This window comes from Abramis brama, assembly GCF_963993115.1.
Source record: "Abramis brama genome assembly, chromosome: 5".
Lineage (NCBI taxonomy): Eukaryota > Metazoa > Chordata > Actinopteri > Cypriniformes > Leuciscidae > Abramis > Abramis brama.
In genome coordinates, this window is record NC_139967.1 from 20,200,233 (window position 1) to 20,222,031 (window position 21,799).

The window sequence follows — 21,799 nt, forward strand, 5'->3', positions numbered from 1 at the left end:
GTGGTTGTCAGGTAGTAGGCCTCCCCAGGCCTCTCTGAAAGTGAGCTCCCACGTTCTGTGGCTATCAGATAGTAGGCTTCACCAGGCCTCTCTGAAAGTGAGCTCCCACATACTGTGGTTGTCAGGTAGTAAGGCCTCTCCAGGTCTCCCTGAGAGTAGTTTCACAGTGGTGCTGGGTTTTTGTAAGCTAGTGGCCGCTTACTTTCAGTTTAGCAGACCTTATCAGGCAGCTAGCGAAGGTGAGCTTGCGCCCTGGCTCGACTCAAGTTTTTATTCTCTGCTACGGGTTCCCTCCTGGAACCTCTTTTTCCTGCTACAGCCTGGTTGCCTACCAGGTAGATCTAATGCTCCTCCCCTCACTGAGGGTCAGTATGAGTATGTGGTCTCCTGAGTCTGGTCAGTCGGTCGTAGGCCTCTCTTGAGGCCTCCCAGTTAGATCAGTCCTTAGGCCCTCACAGGCCTCCTCAGTGTTTTGAAACACAAACACTGAGTTGATCCGTGGATTGAGTAGAGAAACTCCCCTCGCTGGCAAGGGTTGTAAAGCACTATGCTGAGTCATACTCTCCAGGATATCCCGTCTCTGAGATCCGGGCCGAGTGGTTCACTGCCTGCTTCACAGTCCCTCGGGTTGGATGCCTTCCTAAAGGCAAGTGTCCAGAGGCTCTGTCTTCGGACAGACAGGAAGTGGCCAGACTGTAGTGTCTTATATAGTGACACCAGGTCAGGCCTGCCTGGTGGCGTTTCAGGTGGCACGTTCCCCTGAATAGTGACTGGCTGGGGTTCCTCAGGTTCCCTAGCCACATTCCCTAGAAGGGACCCCTTCTAAGAAGTTGAAGTTGTGGTCCTTGGCCCTTGAGCAGGCCCAGGTAGACCTTTCACTAAACTATGTTTATGGAGGTTTTCTGTGGTGTCATTTAGCTTGGGCTATGACCGTAGGGAGTGCTGTCACTGACAGCTCAGTGTGACCTGGGGATGAGTGGTACTAGCGTTCATTTGAATTGCCGGTTCTGACAGTTGTCACTGCCTTTTTGGCATGCACTCCCCTTAGCATGGTGGCGTTGGTATATCGTTCCCCATAGCGTCATTCTGACGTAGTGTAGAGTTCCCTTTCGAAAGGGAACGTCTCAGGTTACGACTGTAACCTATGTTCCCTGAGAACAGGGAACGAGACACTACGTCTTCCTGCCATGCCTCGGGGCCTGCCTGCAACAGTCCCTTCAGACGATAGGATGTTGTCATGTTTGCAAAGCGCCCCTTTTATACTTGCAGGTTGCACGTTAATCATTCACGCTAATGATTCACGGGCTGTCGCCGGTCAGCATGATTGCTGTGAGATGATATTTGATTTCAGACACCTGTCACGCCTGAGGCGTTCCCCATAGCGTCATTCTGACGTAGTGTCTCGTTCCCTGTTCTCAGGGAACATAGGTTACAGTCGTAACCTGAGACGTTTAACCTCAAAGAAAAAAACTAAACTAAAACATGGAAGGCCTATTTGTAGTATTACTGTGGTTATTAAAATTGTAATAAATCCGCCAAAACGTGGTTACCACAATTTTACTATAATAAAACCAAGGATATTTTTTAAGAGAAGTTTTCAGCTTCCAGACAGTGTTTTTAAAATGTCCTGCCATTTTAGAAATTGATTTACTGAGGGATACTATGTATTAACGAAGATTTTATACACAATTGAACTGACTTTGATATGAATAACAAGTCTACTAAAGCTTGTTTTTATGGAGGACCAAACCTGCAGAAATTAAAAATGAATAAATGAATAAATAAATGAATAAATAAATAAATAAATAAATAGATAAATGAATAAATAGATAAATAAATGTGATAAATGTGATAATAAGTTTGGAATGCCAAACCAGACTTAATAATAAATAAATAAATACATAAATAAATATGCGAAGAAATGTAAAAAAACAAACAAAAATAAATGACTATTTATACTTTTATTTCCTTATTTATGTATAATTATATTTCTTTCCACATTTATTTTTATATTGACCAAGTTCAGAGGCTGTCATATGTGGATCAACTTACTTTGTGTATTTTTAACAGTTTCAAAATGAAAAATAACTTTTATATTGATTCAATGGATTAATTGCATTTAAAAAAAGAAAGTGTCATGGATTTATTGCATTTTTGGGAAAACAATAATCAGTTTTTATAATAAATCTTTGAAAATCAAAATCTGGATTTGAAATTTTTTTATGTTATTATAATCTAAAGATGCTATGTGAAAGTTTGAAACAGAAATAGTGGTTTTCACTATAAAACTATAAAACACATTTTTACTCAAATTAATCAAAATGGATTTGTCACGTTTTGGAACCAAACTCTTCAAATATAGATTAAGCCTTATTAAAGCTACTTAAATTATTCAGTCAAGATCAGTGATTTATTTTCCTTTGTCATTTGTTGTTTGATTATCATTAATGACAGACTGCAGCAGGTATATTAGGCTGCTGTCAAATGAAGAGCTAATGTACAGATCTAATATAATGATACACATTTTCTTTTTCAGCTGTGAAAGTTTACTTAAGACATAACCACTTGGGTTTCCTTGAATACTCTCCTGAAATAAATTTTTGTGTATGCATGTTTATGCTCGTATCCGAAGCCAATTTGCTTATCCATTTGGGCTCCGACTCGAAACGCGCACACTGAAATGCGCTTTTTAATGTGCTTTTAATGCGCTTTTTAACAAAAAAACTAAACAAAACACTGTTTAATATCAAACATGTACCGCAGTTTAGTAAGAGTAGCTTCTGTCTCCACCTTAAAAGGGATGATTATCAGCCCATGACCTAGACACACATGAAAGACAATACTTATTACACTCAAGAGAACCGCCAAAGAGAAAATGTCAATAAAACTACTGCTCACTTGCAACAACCTTTCCCTATCTAGCTTACTACTTGTTTGACAGGTTGTCTTGATGACACCCATCAGTACAACCATCCCTTGTCTTTGCTCATAAATACTTTCCGTATACACAGTTACTCAACATTAAACTTCAGGTTAAATGATGAAACTTGGGGGTGTAAAAATAAATAACCTACAGTATATATGTGGCACACATACTGTATGTGGGAAACAGCTGATAACACATTAAAGCAGAAATAATCTCTCTTGAATTTTTTATTAGGTTAAAGGGCATACTATGGGTTAAAGCAGTCCAAAAGGACCATGTGTTTTTCACTGGCTGAAATAGAAATGGGATTTTCCAGCATCTAAACTCATTTTTCCATTTAAGAAAGTCCTAATAGAAAATAACTAAAAAGATATAAATACCAGATATGAATCTTAAGATGTGGAAAAGCATATTGAGGAGGCTGAAATTACAGCTTGGTTAACTGAAAGGTCAGGCTAAGGGGAATGACTCTGAGTATACTTGCATGAGGTAAGCTTTCCAGCAGGATCAGGGGAAGGTATCTGTTGGTATGAGTGTTATTTTTTTATGTAAAAAAGAAAAAGAAAAATCTTGCATCACAATAAGTGTATTGTGATTGTCAAAACATTTTAGTAACTAAAATGAATTTTATTAGGTTTAGTGACAACATGTTACAATGGTACATGGTATAAGTTTTTATTAGGGGCCAAGCCCCGAAGGGGCTGAGGCACCTATTGTATCTGTTAGTTTTCTTCTTATTATTATTCTTCCGCCAATGGAAGTCTATGGCAGCCCTATGAACCGTAAGTAGGAAAATGATGAAATTTAGCACACTTGTACAGATGGTCATGAAAAGTAATTGGACCAATTTTGGAGTCTCTAGGTGCCACTCTATAGCGCCACCACCAGTTCAAAAATTCAACATTGAAATGGTTATAACTTTTGAACCCTTTGATCTAGAAAAATGAAACTTAGTACACTTGATTCCTCTCATCATGGTGATCAAGACCAATATAGTCCATTAAGACTCCGCCCATTACAGTAGTGGCCATTTCGAAAAGTACAGTATTAAGTTGTTTCGCTACTCCTTCAAAATTTAACCAATTTTGACAAAAATTTACTCAAATGATCTTTGGACTGAGATGTACAGAAATGACTGAACAGATTTTTTTTATTCAACTTTGTTCAAAAGTTATGGTGTCGCAAACTTAACGAGGTCGACCCAAAATTGGTTCAGAGGCTGTATCTCAGCCAAAAATTGATCAATCGAAACGAAAATTGGTACACTTCATCGGAAGTATGATCAGAGGGTTCATGCCAAAGTTGGGAACAGCGCCACCTACGGGTCCTGAGATATGGAAAATGGATATTTTGGCCAATAACTTTTGAACAGTTTGTCAGAATCATAAATGTGGTATCTATGGATTCCTTGGGTCATGCCGAATCCGTGGATACCGATTTTGCCAGGATTGGATGAACCACTTGTCCGCCATTTTGATTTTTGTCATAAATTGCACTATCTTATAAAATATTTGACATATCGGCACAAAAATTGGTAAGGATCATCATTAGCATGGCCTGAAAGTACCTGAGAACTTTGAACACAGCGCCACCTAGTGTTCCAGAGGTATAAGGTGTTTTGCAAATACGCTTATAACTTTTGGAAACATAGGTCAAAATTTGATTTCTTTATGTCATTACGTTCCTTGGATTATGCCGATTCCGACGATATCTCATTTGTCATTTTCCAAGAATGTGACTGTCCGCCATATTGAAGCAAATGGTAAACAGTTTTTTTCGCTACTCCTCCTTCAAATCTTGCTCAATTTTGCCCAAAGTTTGCTCAGATGATCTTTGGGCCGAGCCGCACAGAAATTACTGAACAGATTTTCATGACATACTGGTGAAAAAAAAGTTATGATGTTGCAAACTTAACGAGGTCGACCTAAAATTGTTTCAGAGGCTGTAATACTATGTCTCGGCCAAAAATTGATCAATCGAAATGAAAATTGGTACGCTTCATCGGAGCCATGACCTGAGGGTCCATGCAAAATTTTGGAACAGCGCCACCTACAGGTCATGAGATCTGGAAAATGGCTATTTTGGCCAATAACTTTTGAACAGTTTGAACAGAAATTTTATCAGATGATCTTTGGACCGAGCCGCACAGAAATGACTGAACAGATTTTTGATATTCGCTACCATTCCCGAGATATTCGTCTGCAAAGTTGACCTAGCCTGTGTTTGTTGCATTGCTAACCAATTCACGTCCTCTGAGTGGCGCAAGTTGCTAAACCACATGTCATGAATCTCGAATCATTCTGATCGTGGGTTCGAGTCCTGTGTGGAACAACTTTAAAATTTTGTATAAAGTTGTCATTTCAATTCCTTCCGGCTCTGCACTGCTTTTGGTGCTTAAATGCTCGCTGCGCTGCTGTGCTTGATGTACATTTACATGTATATTCAATTTCTGCTCTTTTTGTTCTTCTGGCTCCGCACTGCTGTTGGTGCTTAAATGCTCGCTGCGCTGCTGTGCTTACAGTACTTGCTGTGCTTGATGTACATTTACATGTACATTTAATTTCTGATGTTTTGTTCTTCCGGCTCCGCACTGCTGTTTGTGATTAAATGCTTGCTGCGCTGCAGTGCTTACAGTACTTGCTGTGCTTGATGTACATGATGTGCTGGCTGTGCTTTCTGTGCGCCATACTTGTTCTGCTTGTGGTGCGTTTAAGGGCTTGGCCCCTGTATTGCTGCTTGCAGCTATATTTATTATAATTATTGCTTGACACAAATTTCACGATTTCAATTCAATTCTTGTGATTTGATTTAATATCGACTCATTTGGATAAATATTAGGTAGGCCTATACAAGATAGGCATTCATTTTTCTCAAGAAAAAATCAAATAAAAAAAATCACCTAATGCTGTAAACATACAGAGAGCCCTATCAGCTGGTAGTATTATTTAAGGTTAAAAATAACTCAAATTAAGTATAATGCATTTTTTATTATAATAACAACTTTATTTAATGATATAAGTAAAAATATAATAAATATGTAATATAGTAGGCTACACATATTTAGCAAAATACTCTCAATAGTTCTTTTTTTCTAGCCAACTAATAGCTATATTATGTTCATTAAATGGCTTTCCTGAGGTAAATGTTGTGACATAATTGTTCTCCAGCTGTTTTATTGATCCCTTCCGCGGTTGAAAAACACTGATTGATCGATATTATGTATGAGGAATATACATTTCGGTAAGTTGTACTGTATCTTTCAACATTGTTCATTAGTGTTTATTTAATAGCTAGAGATGATCGGTTCACGTGCCGCTGGGGTTCTGTCACGTCACATTTACAAGTGCCAAAACGGTATTTATTGTTTGAATTTCGTAATAAAATTGATAGAATCTGAGAGCTGAGATAGACTAAGATTTTTTTTTTATATCATAAGTAACCTGCTCTGTCTAGTCTGTCGGTCTCCGTGTCCTCTTTTCTTCGCGATTTTTCTGTGCAAGAGAAAATTAATGTGTGGTGTGAGAGCGTGTGAAAAGAGTCAATTGCGTGAGTCTCACGGTGAATGCGTGAGAGTTGGCAGCTCTGGATCTGCTACGCTGCTGCTGATGCTGCAGAGCAAGTACCGAGACTTGCTATTGCGAACACCTTCACAGATGTTTATGTGAGCATGTAAGACATGCTTCTGCTGCTGCACACGTAAAATACATGAATTAACCCCATAGCAGATTTATATAGGCGAAGCTGGGGAGGGGGAGGGTTCTGAAAGTACGCTGCAGACTGTAACTGCAAACAATGCAAACTATTTAAATGTTTGAGCAGCAAGCTCATTGGCCGCTGATGCAACAGCAACCAATCAGCTGTGCTATGTAAATAACGACATGATTGCTACCAATAAGTTAAAGACCTATCAGCCTGCACCATTCAGACTTTCATGCCAGAACTACGTAATTAGTAGTCACAGAGGAAGGCAAAGAGTGTTGACAGTGAGAGGATAGTTGTGGTCACCCTCTGACCCTTGGTAGTTTTAATTGAGTCTAGTGGGCTTCTGGGTGTTTAAATTAGAATTTTAACAGCCTTGGCTCACTTGAACATTCTATCAATGTAAGTCTATGGGATTTTTCTGAGTACTGATCATCATTTTAGGAAAACTGAAAAGTCCAATCAGTTAGAAAGGATATAGCAACTCAAGTCAGAACAGTCTGAAGGTCTGATCCGAGTTTGGTGGGTGTAGCTTTAAACCTCTAGAAGGAAGCTCTAAGGCCACGTAAGCACTGCAGCTAAATTCAGCTGTCAGTTCACCTTTTAGTGCTTAATCCTGTTCTGTACACACACAGTTTAGTAATTTAAAGTAGTGACAACTGCATTTACAATTTTACAAAAACTGAACATCTAGTGACGTACAACAAGAGATATGAGAGACGGCAGACGAGATATTCTGTTTACAGCATGGTAATTAGCATTGTTTGCTGGCTTTGACCACTCAAGGGTGAACATGTGACTGAGGCTTAGACTGTAGCTGTTGAAGACCAAGAAATGTCTACAATCTTTGAATATTTGCAGAAATTATAACAAAAGGATTTTTGCAGGATGGGAATGTGCCATTTTTATCACTAGTGGCTTTCTTCTACAAAGAAAAACTGACACTTGTTGTGTGTTTTCACTGTATTAGACATATTTTACAGTTTTTTCTATATTCTTGAACAATATATCTTGTCAGATCTGTAACATATTTTATTGTTTAGCCCAACTGCTGCCATATTAGCCTTCTACAAGAACTTCCATGGGTGAAAAGGTGAAATGTTTTCTGATTCAAAAAAAGGGGGAGGGGGAGGGGGAGGGGTGGCTGAATGTACCCTCATCCCAAAAAAGGATTTATTTACTCCAGTGTGTGTCATATGTCAAAGTAAGATATTAATAGACTAAAAATAAATAATTATAATACTCATGCACTTTGAGATGGAAGCTGTGACCCATATATTTTGAAGCAATAAAGGTTTGACTTGTAACTGATTTCATTAGGTAGGATGTCTGCGAGTCTGTCCATACATTTCTTGTGTCAAGAAAGCTCATGGGTCAAAAAAATGGGTCAAGAAAGCGCATCATATATCAAAATATATGAGGCTGCCCATGTATAGATTCTGCTTAGTGTGCATGATCAACTTCTATAAAAGCCAAGAGAAGAGATGCAGAGAAGAGAAGAGAAGAGAAGTTCCATCAAGTGGTAAGAGCCTGTGCTGACTGTGACTGAAAGGAATTTAATATCATCACTTATGCGTCTGTACTCAAAGTAATTGTGTTTTTATTTATATTAATACATTTTAATAAAAAAAATTATTTTTTTTTTAATCCAAGGGTAGTGAACATTTCATCTGGTCTCAAGGACAAAAGGCAAGTGAGTTTAAGATTCAGTGTGTGGATTAGGATAGAGGAAAACAGTTGTTATAGTCTGTATTATAGACGAAAACTGGTGAAGCATGCTGTTTTTAAAAACCTATGTAAGTTATTTACAAAGAAATGTGTTAGTAAGATGAATTTAAGGAAGGAGTCCCACTGACCCTTTATTTTGGTGCCAAATATACCACCTATTGTATTCGCTTTTATTGTGTTGTATTGTATTCTGTTTTTCTTCTTCCACTTTTGAGTCTATGAGAGCCCATAGAGAGAGCCCCTTGTGGGAAAGTTATACAAATTTGGCCCAAATGCAGAGGACATTTGACACATTTCTGTACAGATTCAGTCTGAGGAAACAGAAAAAGAAGCGAGAAAGGGCCAATTGATGATGCTACTGTATAACAGAGCAAAACATGAAATTGGTTCAAACTACAGAACTGATGGTCTGATTAAATTCAAACTTGGGATGCAGTGTTGCTATCATAATCCATCATGAGATTTGCATAAATATAAATCATTAGAAATGTCGTAAGTTTTATCATAAAATATAAAATTTATATAATACAAATCTGGTATACAAATCTGTGACAGAAGTTTCTTAATATTTGTCAGGAAATATTTGTCTGTTTCATACATACTCGTAGCAGGAGGATGCACTCAGGCAGAGAGACCACAAGTGAGACTCATAGTCGGCAGTGAAAATCTCTGTATTGTCCTGAAACTTGTACTGTATGTGCCGTCCCCTGACACCAGCATTTCAATTTCATCACCAGAAAGACATATTCAATCGACATTTTTGCCATTAATGGGCCCCTTACCTGCTTCTTGCTTTCTATCTAAATGTTTAAAGAGTATTGTTTTATGTGTCTGTATTCATGTGTAAGCCTACACTTAGGAATATGCCTCTTTCCTAACACAATTTATGTGTTTTATATTTTATGTGTCTTGCCTTTGTTGAATATTTATGAAATTTGTAATGGATAAGTTGATATTTTCTCTCTTTAGTAAGCCGCCACCATGAGTACAGACGCGGAGATGGCCGCTTATGGCAAGGCTGCCATTTACCTTCGTAAGCCTGAGAGGGAGAGAATGGAGGCTCAGGCCAAACCGTTTGATGCCAAGGCTGCCTGCTATGTGGCTGATGTCAAAGAGTTGTACCTCAAGGGAACAATCAAGAGCAAAGACGGTGGCAAAGTCACAGTTGTTTTGCTTGACACTAAGGAGGTAAATTTGAATTTCCATTTTATGTAGAAACTCATTAAATTACTTATTACATTGTTTTCTTTTGTATCTAATATCTAATTTATCACATTTATAGGAGAGAGTTGCTAAAGAAGAAGATGTCTACCCAATGAATCCTCCCAAGTATGACAAGATTGAGGACATGGCCATGATGACCCATCTCAATGAAGCCTCTGTGCTGTATAACCTCAAAGAGCGTTATGCTGCATGGATGATCTACGTAAGTTCTGAAATGACATATAAAGCATTTAAGTTCATTTTTTCTGTGTTGTTGCAATCTGACCATGTCTCTGCTCATTTCAGACCTACTCTGGACTCTTCTGCGCAACTGTGAACCCCTACAAGTGGCTCCCAGTGTATGATGCAGAAGTGGTGGCTGCCTACAGAGGCAAAAAGCGTATGGAGGCCCCACCCCACATCTTCTCTGTCTCTGACAACGCATATCAGTTCATGCAGTGTGGTAAGACATTATGGAATTGAATGCTATGAATTCATTAAGATGAATTAGATGTTGCTGTTAATATAATAAATATTTACCTGATATTTTACAAATTTCAATCAACAGATAGAGAAAACCAGTCTGTCCTAATTACGTGAGTATTTTAATTTAATTTCAGACCATGACAAAAATGAAAAGTATAACATAGATGGAAAATTTATGGAGATATTTACAAAATAGAATTTAAGACTGAACAAAGATTGAATATACTTTGAAAAGTCTACATGTCTTTCAATCTTCTGTCTTCTAATCTCTTATAAACCAGTGGAGAATCTGGTGCTGGAAAGACTGTGAACACCAAACGTGTCATCCAGTACTTTGCCACAGTTGCAGTGTCAGGTGTCAAGAAAGAGGCCAGTAAAATAAAGGTACGAGATACAAAACTATGTCATATATATTATTTTAAAAGATGATGATTTACACTCATCTCACAAACTATACGATATGTGAATTTGTGAAATGCCTATAAATTGTGTTTAGTCATGAAATATAAAAACAATTGAAAATAAATGAAAATGCTTCAAACATCACAGGGCTCTCTTGAGGACCAGATCATTGCTGCCAACCCTCTGCTTGAGTCTTATGGTAATGCCAAGACTGTGAGAAATGACAACTCCTCTCGTTTTGTAAGTTAACCACTGTTTATTTACAGTACAGATGGTCAGTTGTGTTAAATTTTACTGTACAGAGTTTTCTATAAAGAGATTATAATAATTATTATTTATGTATTATACTATTATGATTTAAACAGGGTAAATTCATCAGAATTCATTTCGGCACCACTGGAAAACTGGCTAGTGCTGACATTGAGACATGTAGGTGGACATGATTTTATTGATCCATCCTGAACATTTGTCTTTATCTGTCACTCTTCATATGCTTGTGACTCAAGTACATTGTCTCAACAGATCTGCTGGAGAAGTCTAGAGTGTCATTCCAGCTTCCAGATGAGAGAGGCTACCACATCTTCTTCCAGATGATGACCAACCATAAGCCTGAGATTGTTGGTAGGTGCACATATTTCATTCATTCAATGTTTCAGATAATATTGTAAGATGCTCTTTCATAAATGCTGTGTATTTTACAGAAATGTCGCTCATCACCACCAACCCCTATGACTTCCCCATGTGCAGTCAGGGTCAGATCACAGTGGCCAGCATTGATGATAAAGTTGAGCTGGATGCTACTGATGTGAGTCATTGCTATTTGAATATTGACATATTCTATTTAAATATGGAAAATCATATATTTTATTATTCTCTGTAATTTACAGGACGCTATTGACATTCTTGGTTTCACAAGTGAGGAGAAAATGGGCATCTACAAGTTCACTGGAGCTGTGCTTCATCATGGTAACATGAAGTTCAAGCAGAAGCAGCGTGAGGAGCAGGCTGAGCCTGATGGCACAGAGGGTGAGACTTGTGTTATCCTGGGCTTTAAAATAGTAACCATTGTACTGACTTTGCTGATAACAGAAACTGTGTATAAAATGTTTAGCGTAAATATAAACTAGAAGTTGCGTGCACATCAATAAATCTAAAAATAAAAGGGAAGTACCTAGTGCCTGATTTATTATAATTTTAAACAAAAAACTCTATAGAGCAAAGATAATTTATTTTAAAATGTATTTAACAGAGGCTGACAAAATCGCCTACCTTCTGGGTTTGAACTCTGCTGAAATGCTGAAGGGTTTGTGCTACCCCAGAGTCAAGGTCGGAAATGAGTATGTGACCAAAGGCCAGACTGTGCAACAGGTATAGTAACATTTCCAGCATGCCATGTGTTTAACCTAAAATTCTGGCTAATTATTGCAGAAGCAGAATAAAATATCCATTCATATTCTACTTACAGGTGTACAACTCTGTTAGCGCCTTGGCCAAATCTATCTATGAGAGGATGTTCTTGTGGATGGTCATTCGTATCAACCAGATGTTGGACACAAAACAACAAAGAAATTTCTACATTGGCGTGCTGGATATTGCTGGCTTTGAGATCTTTGATGTAAGAATGATTCTTTTATCTCTTTTTATGTCAAAATGAATGATATTCAGAAGGTAGTACATTTTTCTGTCATTTTTTGTCCTCCAGTACAACAGCATGGAGCAGCTGTGTATCAACTTCACCAATGAGAAACTGCAACAGTTTTTCAACCACACCATGTTTGTGCTGGAGCAAGAGGAGTACAAGAAGGAGGGCATTGTTTGGGAGTTCATTGACTTCGGCATGGACTTGGCTTCTTGCATTGAGCTCATTGAGAAGGTTATCAATGGTTTATGTATTTATTAATTTCCATTGATCCTATTCTCCAAATCTCCAATTATTGATAATAAACAACATTCTTTTATAAACAGCCCATGGGTATCTTCTCCATCCTTGAAGAGGAGTGCATGTTCCCCAAGGCTTCAGATGCTTCCTTCAAGAACAAGCTATATGATCAGCATCTTGGCAAGAACAAAGCTTTCGAGAAACCAAAGCCTGCCAAAGGTAAGGCTGAAGCCCACTTCTCCCTGGTTCACTATGCTGGAACTGTGGACTACAATGTCACTGGCTGGCTGGACAAGAACAAGGATCCACTGAATGATTCTGTTCTGCTGCTGTACCAGAAGTCTTCTGTCAAACTGCTGGCTACTCTATACCCACCTGTTGTTGAGGGTAAAGAAAAAAATCTATTTAACAAAACTTTGATTCAGTTTTGAACTAACTTTCTTCTTTCTTGTTTTTGCATTTATACATGTTCCTTTGTATTTTTATCTCAATAGATACTACTAAAAAGGGAGGCAAGAAGAAGGGTGGCTCCATGCAGACTGTGTCCTCCCAGTTCAGGGTATGTATATAGATAACATCACAGCAATATTGCTTTATTTAAAAAAAAAAGAAAATAAAGAAATACAAAGCATGCCAAACTTTTTCTATTCTCCACAGGAGAACTTGGGCAAACTCATGACCAACTTGAGGGCCACTCACCCTCACTTTGTGCGTTGCCTGATTCCCAATGAGTCCAAGACTCCAGGTAAAGTATTAAAAAAAAAAAAACGTACAGATATTTTGGTTCTCAATATATATGATGAAGTTAATTTACCAAGTTCATGGTGTAAACTGTTCGTTTTAGGTCTCATGGAGAACTTCCTGGTTATCCACCAGCTGAGGTGTAACGGTGTTCTGGAGGGTATCAGAATCTGCACAAAGGGCTTCCCCAGCAGAATCCAATATGGTGACTTTAAGCAGAGGTAAATGGGACCACATGAAAACAACATTTCCTAAGAGGCTCCTAATTAAAAGATATGAAGTATTTTGATAAATTCTCCACAGATACAAGGTGCTGAATGCCGGTGTTATCCCAGAGGGACAGTTTATGGATAACAAGAAGGCCAGTGAGAAACTCCTGGGATCCATCGACGTTAATCATGACGACTACAGATTTGGACATACAAAGGTTCATTATTTAGCTTTACAAATTTCAAAGATTCAGTGATCATGGTCATTTAGCTTATACAGTTTAAATCAATATATTTAGATTTACTGTTTTACATAAATTCAGGTGTTCTTCAAAGCTGGTCTTCTGGGTGTTCTTGAGGAGATGCGTGATGAGAAACTGGCTGCTCTGGTCACAATGACTCAGGCTCTCTGTCGTGGCTACGTGATGAGGAGGGAGTATGTGAAAATGACGGAGAGGAGGTGATTATTGTCATGAGTAAAGATGACATCATTGATAACTGTGCAAACTTAATGATGATTATGCCATTTAATGATGAATTATTCACAGGGAGTCGATTTACACCATCCAATACAACATCCGTTCATTCATGAATGTCAAACACTGGCCATGGATGAAGGTTTATTACAAGATTAAGCCTCTGCTTCAGAGTGCAGAGACTGAGAAGGAGCTGGCAAACATGAAAGAGGACTATACAAAATGCAAAGAGGCTTTGGTTAAGGCTGAAGCCAGAAAGAAGGAGCTTGAAGAGAAGATGGTAGCACTGTTGCAAGAGAAAAATGATCTGCAGCTGCAAGTAGCATCTGTGAGTATATTTTATAATTAACTGAATTTTGGCTACATTAAAAATGAGCAAGGTTGTTTCCAATGAAATAGCAATCTATTTTACTAACAGGAAGCTGAGGGTCTCTCAGATGCTGAGGAGAGGTGTGAGGGTCTGATTAAAAGCAAAATCCAGCTTGAAGCTAAACTCAAGGAGACAACTGAGAGACTGGAGGATGAGGAAGAAATCAATGCTGAACTGACAGCCAAGAAGAGAAAACTGGAGGATGAGTGCTCTGAGCTGAAGAAAGATATTGATGACCTGGAGCTCACCTTGGCTAAAGTGGAGAAGGAGAAACATGCCACTGAGAATAAGGTTAGAGATTGAGTTGGTTTAAGATTAGATTTAATCTCTATTTTATATATTGATATAGAATATGAATTGTAATATTTAAGTTTACTTAAATCCTACAGGTCAAGAACTTGACTGAGGAAATGGCAGCTCAGGATGAGAGCATTGCTAAGGTTACGAAGGAAAAGAAAGCCCTCCAAGAGGCACATCAGCAGACACTGGATGATCTTCAGGCCGAGGAGGACAAAGTCAACACCCTGAGCAAATCCAAGACAAAGCTTGAGCAGCAAGTTGATGATGTGAGTTGATTATGTAAATTAATTATATTAATTCATCAAATCAACTGTTTTCTGCTGTGAACATATTTTATATAACATTGTCCTATAGCTTGAGGGTTCCCTTGAACAAGAGAAGAAGCTCCGCATGGACCTGGAGAGAACCAAGAGAAAGCTTGAAGGAGACCTGAAATTATCCCAAGAGTCCGTCATGGACCTGGAGAATGACAAGCAGCAATCTGATGAGAAAATAAAAAAGTAATTAAAGCAGGAAATCTTTGAAAACATTGAACATTTTTATTGTTGTGTTATGTTTTTTTTTTTTTACAACTACTTATTGTTGAACAGGAAAGACTTTGAAACAGGTCAGCTGCTCAGCAAGATTGAAGATGAACAATCTCTAGGTGCTCAACTCCAGAAGAAAATCAAGGAGCTTCAGGTATTTTGAGATTTTTTTCAAACATTACATCATTATGATCAAATACAGATAACCAAAAATCAAATTAACTACTTACCACCATAGGCCCGCATTGAGGAACTTGAGGAAGAGATCGAGGCTGAGCGCGCTGCTCGTGCCAAGATTGAGAAGCAGAGAGCTGATCTCTCCAGGGAACTTGAGGAGATCAGTGAGAGGCTTGAGGAGGCTGGAGGAGCCACTTCTGCTCAGATTGAGATGAATAAGAAGCGTGAAGCTGAATTCCAGAAGCTGCGTCGTGATCTTGAAGAGTCCACCCTCCAGCATGAAGCTACTGCTGGTGCCCTCCGCAAGAAGCAGGCAGACAGTGTGGCTGAGCTGGGAGAGCAAATCGACAACCTGCAGCGTGTCAAGCAGAAGCTTGAGAAAGAGAAGAGTGAATACAAAATGGAGATTGATGATCTTTCCAGCAACATGGAAGCTGTTGCCAAAGCAAAGGTTGGGAAATATTCTAAAGAATATATGTGACCCATGCTGGCAAAATGAGTCGGAATACGCATGTGCTAATTACGAGCTACAGGCAAATGTAAATTTTGGTCGAATTTCATTTTCATTCACAAAAATTGGTTCATTAAGCCCTCTTCTAGCGACCCCAATGCTCCAAATAGTAATTAAACATCTAAAATGATCTTTATTTTTATGTTTTCTGAGAGGTGTACCTACCTAAATCTTTCCTTTGTTCTAATAATCCATGAAAAATTGCCATTTTTCTTTCTTCGCTTCTCAACGACTGGTGCTTCCCCTCAGCACAAGTTTTAATATTCATAGTGAATTCTTGATGGCTTAAGTCTGAACCAATGAAATATGATTTTTAAACTCATGCTGATGTAAACAAAATGATCTTACTTGCACTGACTGACAGATAAACACAAAGCACAAAGACGCCTCTCAGACAGCACACAATCCCAAAATACACATGTCCACAGAATTGCAGTATTTCAAATGCACGCTGCACGCCATATAGAAGGCTTCCTTTTTTATTTTAGAAGTGGTGAAATGCTGATAATTTATTTTCTTTGTGTAGGCCTACCATTACCAATAATTTACTGATTGCACCTTCAATCTGTGTAATGTATAAATCAGCTTGATATCTTTTCAGATATTGAAATCAAAATCTCAAATGTCAATATATATATATAGTGGCAATCAGAGACCCTGCTTTATTATTACACCCTGCTCTATTATATATGATATTTAGATGATCATAAATATCAGCTTCATCTGCAAAAAAAAAAAGAAAAAAAAAAAAAAGCTTGGACCAGTCTGTTTTGTAGGTTTTAAAGGGGTTTTTGACACTTGATAGCAGTCCGACCAGTTAAATGCATGCTTAACCAAGCAATTCGACCACCTAGTCCAGCCTAAACCAGCTAAAACCAGCAAACCATCTAAGGCTGATTTTGTTTACCAACAAAATTGTCATAAAAACACAGTGAAGTGCATTTTGTTGACTTGTAAACTAATGTTCACCATTGATATTTATTTCATGAGGACGAATAGATTGCAATCAGAGAGTTGGTTAATAAAAGTTAAGTTTTCTGCATCACTGTTACTGTACATATAAAGCACTACATTCTGACATAAGAACATAGCTCCGCAAACACTTACATATCTCCAAAGCTTCTTCTCGGGTGGCGACTATATCTGTCTTGGCGAATATTCACACAAACCTTATATGTTATGCCTTAAGTGAACGTTTGGTTAACTGTTGGGGAAAAACATCTGCTATGTAACATTATATTAGATACGTGCACTACAGGTCTCAATATACAGGCTGCTGTCTCATTAATGTTAATCAAACAATTGTGGTATCATGGAAACATTTTTAATATATATTTTTCCTGTAGATATTTGGTTTTGATTTGGTGTGTGCCAAATTTGGTGGTATTACCATGGATTTTAAGGTATGGTTGCTAGGTGATTTTGTTTTGGATTCTTCAAAAAACTTTAACTAGATTTTTCTCAAAATATACTTTGCTGACTCTATTGACTTCAAATAGGTGTAGCACAGTCCTTTTTTGTCTGATTCCAACAAATCATACATCACCATACATGAAGGTTTTTTAATAACAATAAAAGTAAATAACAATAACTCATTTTTGAAAATGTGCTCATTGTGACTCATTTTGCCAGCACAGGTCACATACAACAGGTCTTGAAGTTCTTTAAAATATCTAATGACTTTTGTATTTGCAGGGCAATCTTGAGAAGATGTGCCGCACACTTGAGGACCAACTTAGTGAAATTAAGTCCAAGAATGATGAGAACATTCGTCAGTTAAATGATCTCAGTACTCAAAGTGCAAGATTTCAAACTGAAAATGGTAACTCATTAACAAATTAATATTATATCAAAAGTAATTAATGTCAATAATTAATAATAATTATTAACAATAATCAATAATAATTACCAACAATACTTAATCAAAAATAATAGTGTATTAAGATTGTTCAGCTTTAAATTTCTGACTGTAACACTGATACAATCTTATATCCATTTGTTTTGAAATAAACTGAGAGAAACATAGAAAAGTCTGACACAGTGAATCTAAATCTATACAGGTGAGTTTGGCCGTCAGCTGGAGGAGAAGGAGGCTCTGGTTTCTCAGCTCACCAGAGGCAAACAAGCTTCCACTCAGCAAATTGAGGAGCTTAAGAGGCATATTGAAGAGGAGGTTAAGGTAATACAGCATAATCAATTCATGCACATATTTGTCAATTACTTTACTGAAGAGACAATAATACAATAATATTATGCAACTTTGTCCCTTAGGCTAAGAACGCACTGGCCCATGCTGTGCAATCAGCCCGTCATGACTGCGACCTGCTCCGTGAGCAGTTTGAGGAAGAGCAGGAGGCAAAGGCTGAGCTGCAGCGGGGAATGTCAAAGGCCAACAGTGAGGTTGCTCAGTGGAGAACCAAATATGAAACTGATGCCATCCAGCGCACTGAGGAGCTTGAAGAGTCCAAGTATGTATATTATTGTATAATATTCCTAACTCTCACAGCTATTTTATAGATAAGAATTCAAAATAATGTATATTACTTAACAGGAAGAAGCTGGCTCAGCGTCTGCAAGAGGCAGAGGAACAAGTTGAGGCCGTAAACTCCAAATGTGCATCTCTGGAGAAGACCAAACAGAGACTCCAGGGTGAGGTGGAGGACCTCATGATCGATGTGGAGAGAGCCAATGGTTTGGCTGCCAACCTTGACAAGAAGCAGAAGAACTTCGACAAGGTAAACAGTTTTAGTCATATTATTCTCTTTGTAAAGTATTGCTGGAATGGGCTTTGTTCAACATTTTTTAAACACACTCTATCCTAAAATATCTCCACCAAAGGTCCTGGCAGAATGGAAGCAGAAATATGAGGAAGGTCAGGCCGAGCTGGAAGGTGCCCAGAAAGAGGCTCGTTCACTCAGCACTGAACTGTTCAAGATGAAGAACTCCTATGAGGAGAGCCTGGATCAGCTGGAGACCCTCAAGAGAGAGAACAAGAATCTGCAGCGTAAGAATGAAACCGTTAAATTAGAAAAAAAAAAACTTAAAGGGATTGTTCACCCAAAATGAAAATTCTTTTACTAACTACTGACCCTCATGTCGTTTCAAACTCGTGAGACTTTTGTTCATCTTTGGAACACAAATTAAGATCTTTTTGATGAAATCTGAGAGCTCAATTCATATGGATTAGTTTTATGATCTCTTTATAACGTTTTTGAAGTGTCAAAGAATCAATTATGTAGCTGTCTATGGAGGGACAGAAAACTTTCAAATTTCATCAAAAAGATCTTCATTTGTGTTCCAAAGATGAACGAAAGTCTTACGGGTTTGTAATGACATGAGGGTGAGTAATTGACTAATGATAACATTTTCAGTTTTGGGTGAACTATCCCTTTAAATGTTCTAATTCTCAGTGAACATTAAAAAGTAAGCACATGTGCATTATGATACATATTATATGTTTTTCTCTCTATAGAGGAAATTTCAGATCTGACAGAGCAGTTAGGTGAGACTGGTAAGAGCATCCATGAGCTGGAAAAGGCCAAGAAGACAGTGGAGACTGAGAAGTCAGAGATTCAGACCGCCCTGGAAGAGGCTGAAGTGAGTATCTGGAGATCAATATGGAATTCTTGCTAGAACCATCATACTGTGTTATTGTATTCATCAATACACTGTGTGTATTTTCATTCTTATATTTAAATGGTGTTTTATTTTTCATAGGGTACACTGGAGCATGAGGAGTCCAAGATTCTTCGTGTCCAGCTTGAGCTAAACCAGATCAAGGGAGAGATTGACAGAAAGCTTGCAGAGAAGGATGAGGAGATGGAGCAGATCAAGAGGAACAGCCAGAGAGTCATTGAATCCATGCAGGGCACTCTGGACTCTGAAGTCAGGAGCAGGAATGATGCCCTGAGAATCAAGAAGAAGATGGAGGGAGACCTTAATGAGATGGAGATTCAGCTGAGCCACTCCAATCGCCAGGCTGCTGAGGCCCAGAAACAGCTCAGGAACGTTCAGGGACAACTCAAGGCATGCATAGGAATTCTTCTTTTTGACTTCAGGATGCATTCATATTTTATTTTAAATAATCTAACATCACAGAAATCACATCGAAAGCTCATTCTAAAGCTACTGTTATGTTCAGGATGCCCAACTGCACCTTGATGATGCCCAGAGAGGACAGGAAGACATGAAGGAGCAGGTGGCCATGGTGGAGCGCAGAAACACTCTGATGCAGTCTGAGATTGAGGAGCTGAGAGCTGCTCTGGAGCAGACAGAGAGAGGCCGCAAAGTGGCTGAACAAGAGCTGGTGGATATCAGTGAGCGTGTTGGGCTGCTGCACTCTCAGGTAAGGGCATATTGTTTCCCTGAAATTAAGGGAATTGAGAGCATCATTCAAAATGTTCAAACTGTTGCTTTCCATTTTGTAGAACACAAGTCTCCTAAACACCAAGAAGAAGCTTGAGGCTGACCTTGTTCATGTCCAGAGTGAAGTTGATGACACTGTACAGGAAGCCAGAAATGCAGAGGAGAAGGCCAAGAAGGCCATCACTGATGTGAGCAACAGTAGCTGCCAAATGTTTCATAAGACGCTTACGTACATTTTACGTCAAAAATGACTAATGACTTTCTGTATTAATGCAAAAGGCTGCAATGATGGCAGAAGAGCTGAAGAAGGAGCAGGACACCAGTTCTCACCTTGAGAGGATGAAGAAGAATCTGGAGGTCACAGTGAAGGACCTGCAGCACCGTCTGGATGAGGCTGAGAATCTGGCCATGAAAGGAGGAAAGAAACAACTCCAGAAGTTGGAGTCCAGAGTAAGCCTCTTTATAGTTAAGATATGGGCAAAGTGAAGTATGTTATATTTTGATTTATTTGAATAAAAATAATATGTTCTTTAGGTCCGTGAGCTTGAGGCTGAAGTTGAAGCTGAGCAGAGACGTGGAGCTGATGCTGTTAAAGGTGTCCGCAAATATGAGAGGAGAGTGAAAGAGCTCACTTATCAGGTATGACCATATTCCTCACAAGTTTGTTCAGACAAAAGAGTCTGTATAATAGTGTACTGACAATGCCTATTTTTAGTAAAGGATCAATGTTTAATTTTGTAAATGTGTATTTTTTGAAGACTGATGAGGACAAGAAGAACATCTCCAGACTCCAGGATTTGGTTGACAAACTGCAGCTGAAGGTCAAAGTCTACAAGAGGCAGTCTGAAGAGGCGGTATGTAAAATCGAATAGAACATTTTGACACTGTAATTATTCATATTGGAATGCTAATTTGATGAAACGTGATACATGAACCATATAAAAAAAACCTTTAGGAGGAGCAAGGCAATGCTCACCTGTCCAAGTTGAGGAAGGTGCAGCATGAGCTTGAGGAGGCTGAGGAGCGTGCTGACATTTCTGAGTCTCAGGTCAACAAGCTCAGAGTAAAGAGCCGTGATTCTGGAAAGGTTAGACTAAGTAGATGAGTTTTTTTGAATTATTTATTCAACTTGTTTATCTAAATACATGAACTACCTCTTAGAAGTAGTAGTGGAACTATAATAATTGCATTTTGCTGATGTTACATATCCTGTATGACATTTGCACATCTGTATTCTCTTCATTATGTAAAGTGTCATTATCTAATGTTTAACTCTTCCTTCTTTCCCAGGCCAAAGAAGAATGAATCTTTAACACTTGAAAGGAGCATTTACTGAAGTCATATAATATGAATGTTTAATGTAAAAGTACCTTTCTTAATAAACCTGTTTATTTCAGCAAATAATTAGCCTTTGTGTGATTTTTCAACAGGATACACTAGTACAACACTAATATCTGACCTATATGATTACATTAAACCTTATTATTCACATCACAAGTGTGCTGAGTATCAAGAGTGTCTTGAATCCAAATTTGAACTTTTAAAGGTTCCATAAAAGTTCAAAAACATTTTTTTTTTTTTAAATTGAGGTTTTAAAAAATTGAATTCTCATGTTTACTGAATGCATTCGCTCAAACATTTCTGCTATAAAGTTTCCACCCTGGACTGATGTTATTAACTATTGCAATATTCTGTGAACTAGCCTTCCAGTTAGCACAATTAAGCCTCTACAGATGATCCAGAGATCTAAAAAGTAAATATAATACCTGGAAAAAGTCACATTTATCATTTTCATTAAAT

The 21,799-nt window shown here is 38.2% G+C and overlaps 1 protein-coding gene across 3 annotated transcripts; it reads left to right on the forward strand.

Moving 5' to 3' along the window:
* Positions 1 to 7,943: 7,943 nt before the first annotated feature.
* LOC311083412 (myosin heavy chain, fast skeletal muscle-like) lies at positions 7,944 to 21,403 on the forward strand. Of its 3 annotated transcripts, none has more exons than XM_084114900.1 (41): positions 7,944 to 8,147; positions 8,279 to 8,314; positions 9,323 to 9,541; positions 9,636 to 9,779; positions 9,863 to 10,019; positions 10,125 to 10,152; positions 10,324 to 10,426; positions 10,592 to 10,684; positions 10,810 to 10,873; positions 10,967 to 11,065; positions 11,146 to 11,249; positions 11,332 to 11,470; positions 11,694 to 11,812; positions 11,910 to 12,059; positions 12,147 to 12,317; positions 12,410 to 12,710; positions 12,818 to 12,882; positions 12,981 to 13,068; positions 13,168 to 13,285; positions 13,368 to 13,491; positions 13,597 to 13,733; positions 13,822 to 14,077; positions 14,168 to 14,410; positions 14,509 to 14,685; positions 14,774 to 14,919; positions 15,010 to 15,100; positions 15,185 to 15,574; positions 17,330 to 17,456; positions 17,695 to 17,813; positions 17,906 to 18,102; positions 18,186 to 18,369; positions 18,473 to 18,638; positions 19,107 to 19,231; positions 19,352 to 19,660; positions 19,776 to 19,979; positions 20,062 to 20,187; positions 20,279 to 20,449; positions 20,534 to 20,638; positions 20,758 to 20,853; positions 20,955 to 21,086; positions 21,290 to 21,403. In XM_084114900.1, the coding sequence occupies exons 3-41, from the start codon at positions 9,335 to 9,337 to the stop codon at positions 21,302 to 21,304; spliced, it is 5,790 nt and encodes a 1,929-aa protein (XP_083971026.1). In that variant the 5' UTR covers positions 7,944 to 8,147; positions 8,279 to 8,314; positions 9,323 to 9,334; the 3' UTR covers positions 21,305 to 21,403. The 3 variants fall into 3 exon arrangements, with proteins under 3 accessions (XP_083971026.1, XP_083971027.1, XP_083971028.1); XM_084114901.1 differs by having other exon boundaries at positions 8,117 to 8,147; positions 8,279 to 8,318; XM_084114902.1 differs by having other exon boundaries at positions 8,119 to 8,147; positions 9,327 to 9,541.
* Positions 21,404 to 21,799: the final 396 nt, after the last annotated feature.

Excerpts from the sequence above, each read along its gene's own strand:
- LOC311083412 (XM_084114900.1), top strand. The coding sequence starts at position 9,335 with ATGAGTACAGACGCGGAGATGGCCGCTTATGGCAAGGCTGCCATTTAC. Across the intron at positions 9,780-9,862 it reads ATGCTGCATGGATGATCTAC|ACCTACTCTGGACTCTTCTG; the intron begins GTAAGTTCTGAA and ends TGCTCATTTCAG. Across the intron at positions 12,060-12,146 it reads CTGGCTTTGAGATCTTTGAT|TACAACAGCATGGAGCAGCT; the intron begins GTAAGAATGATT and ends TTTGTCCTCCAG.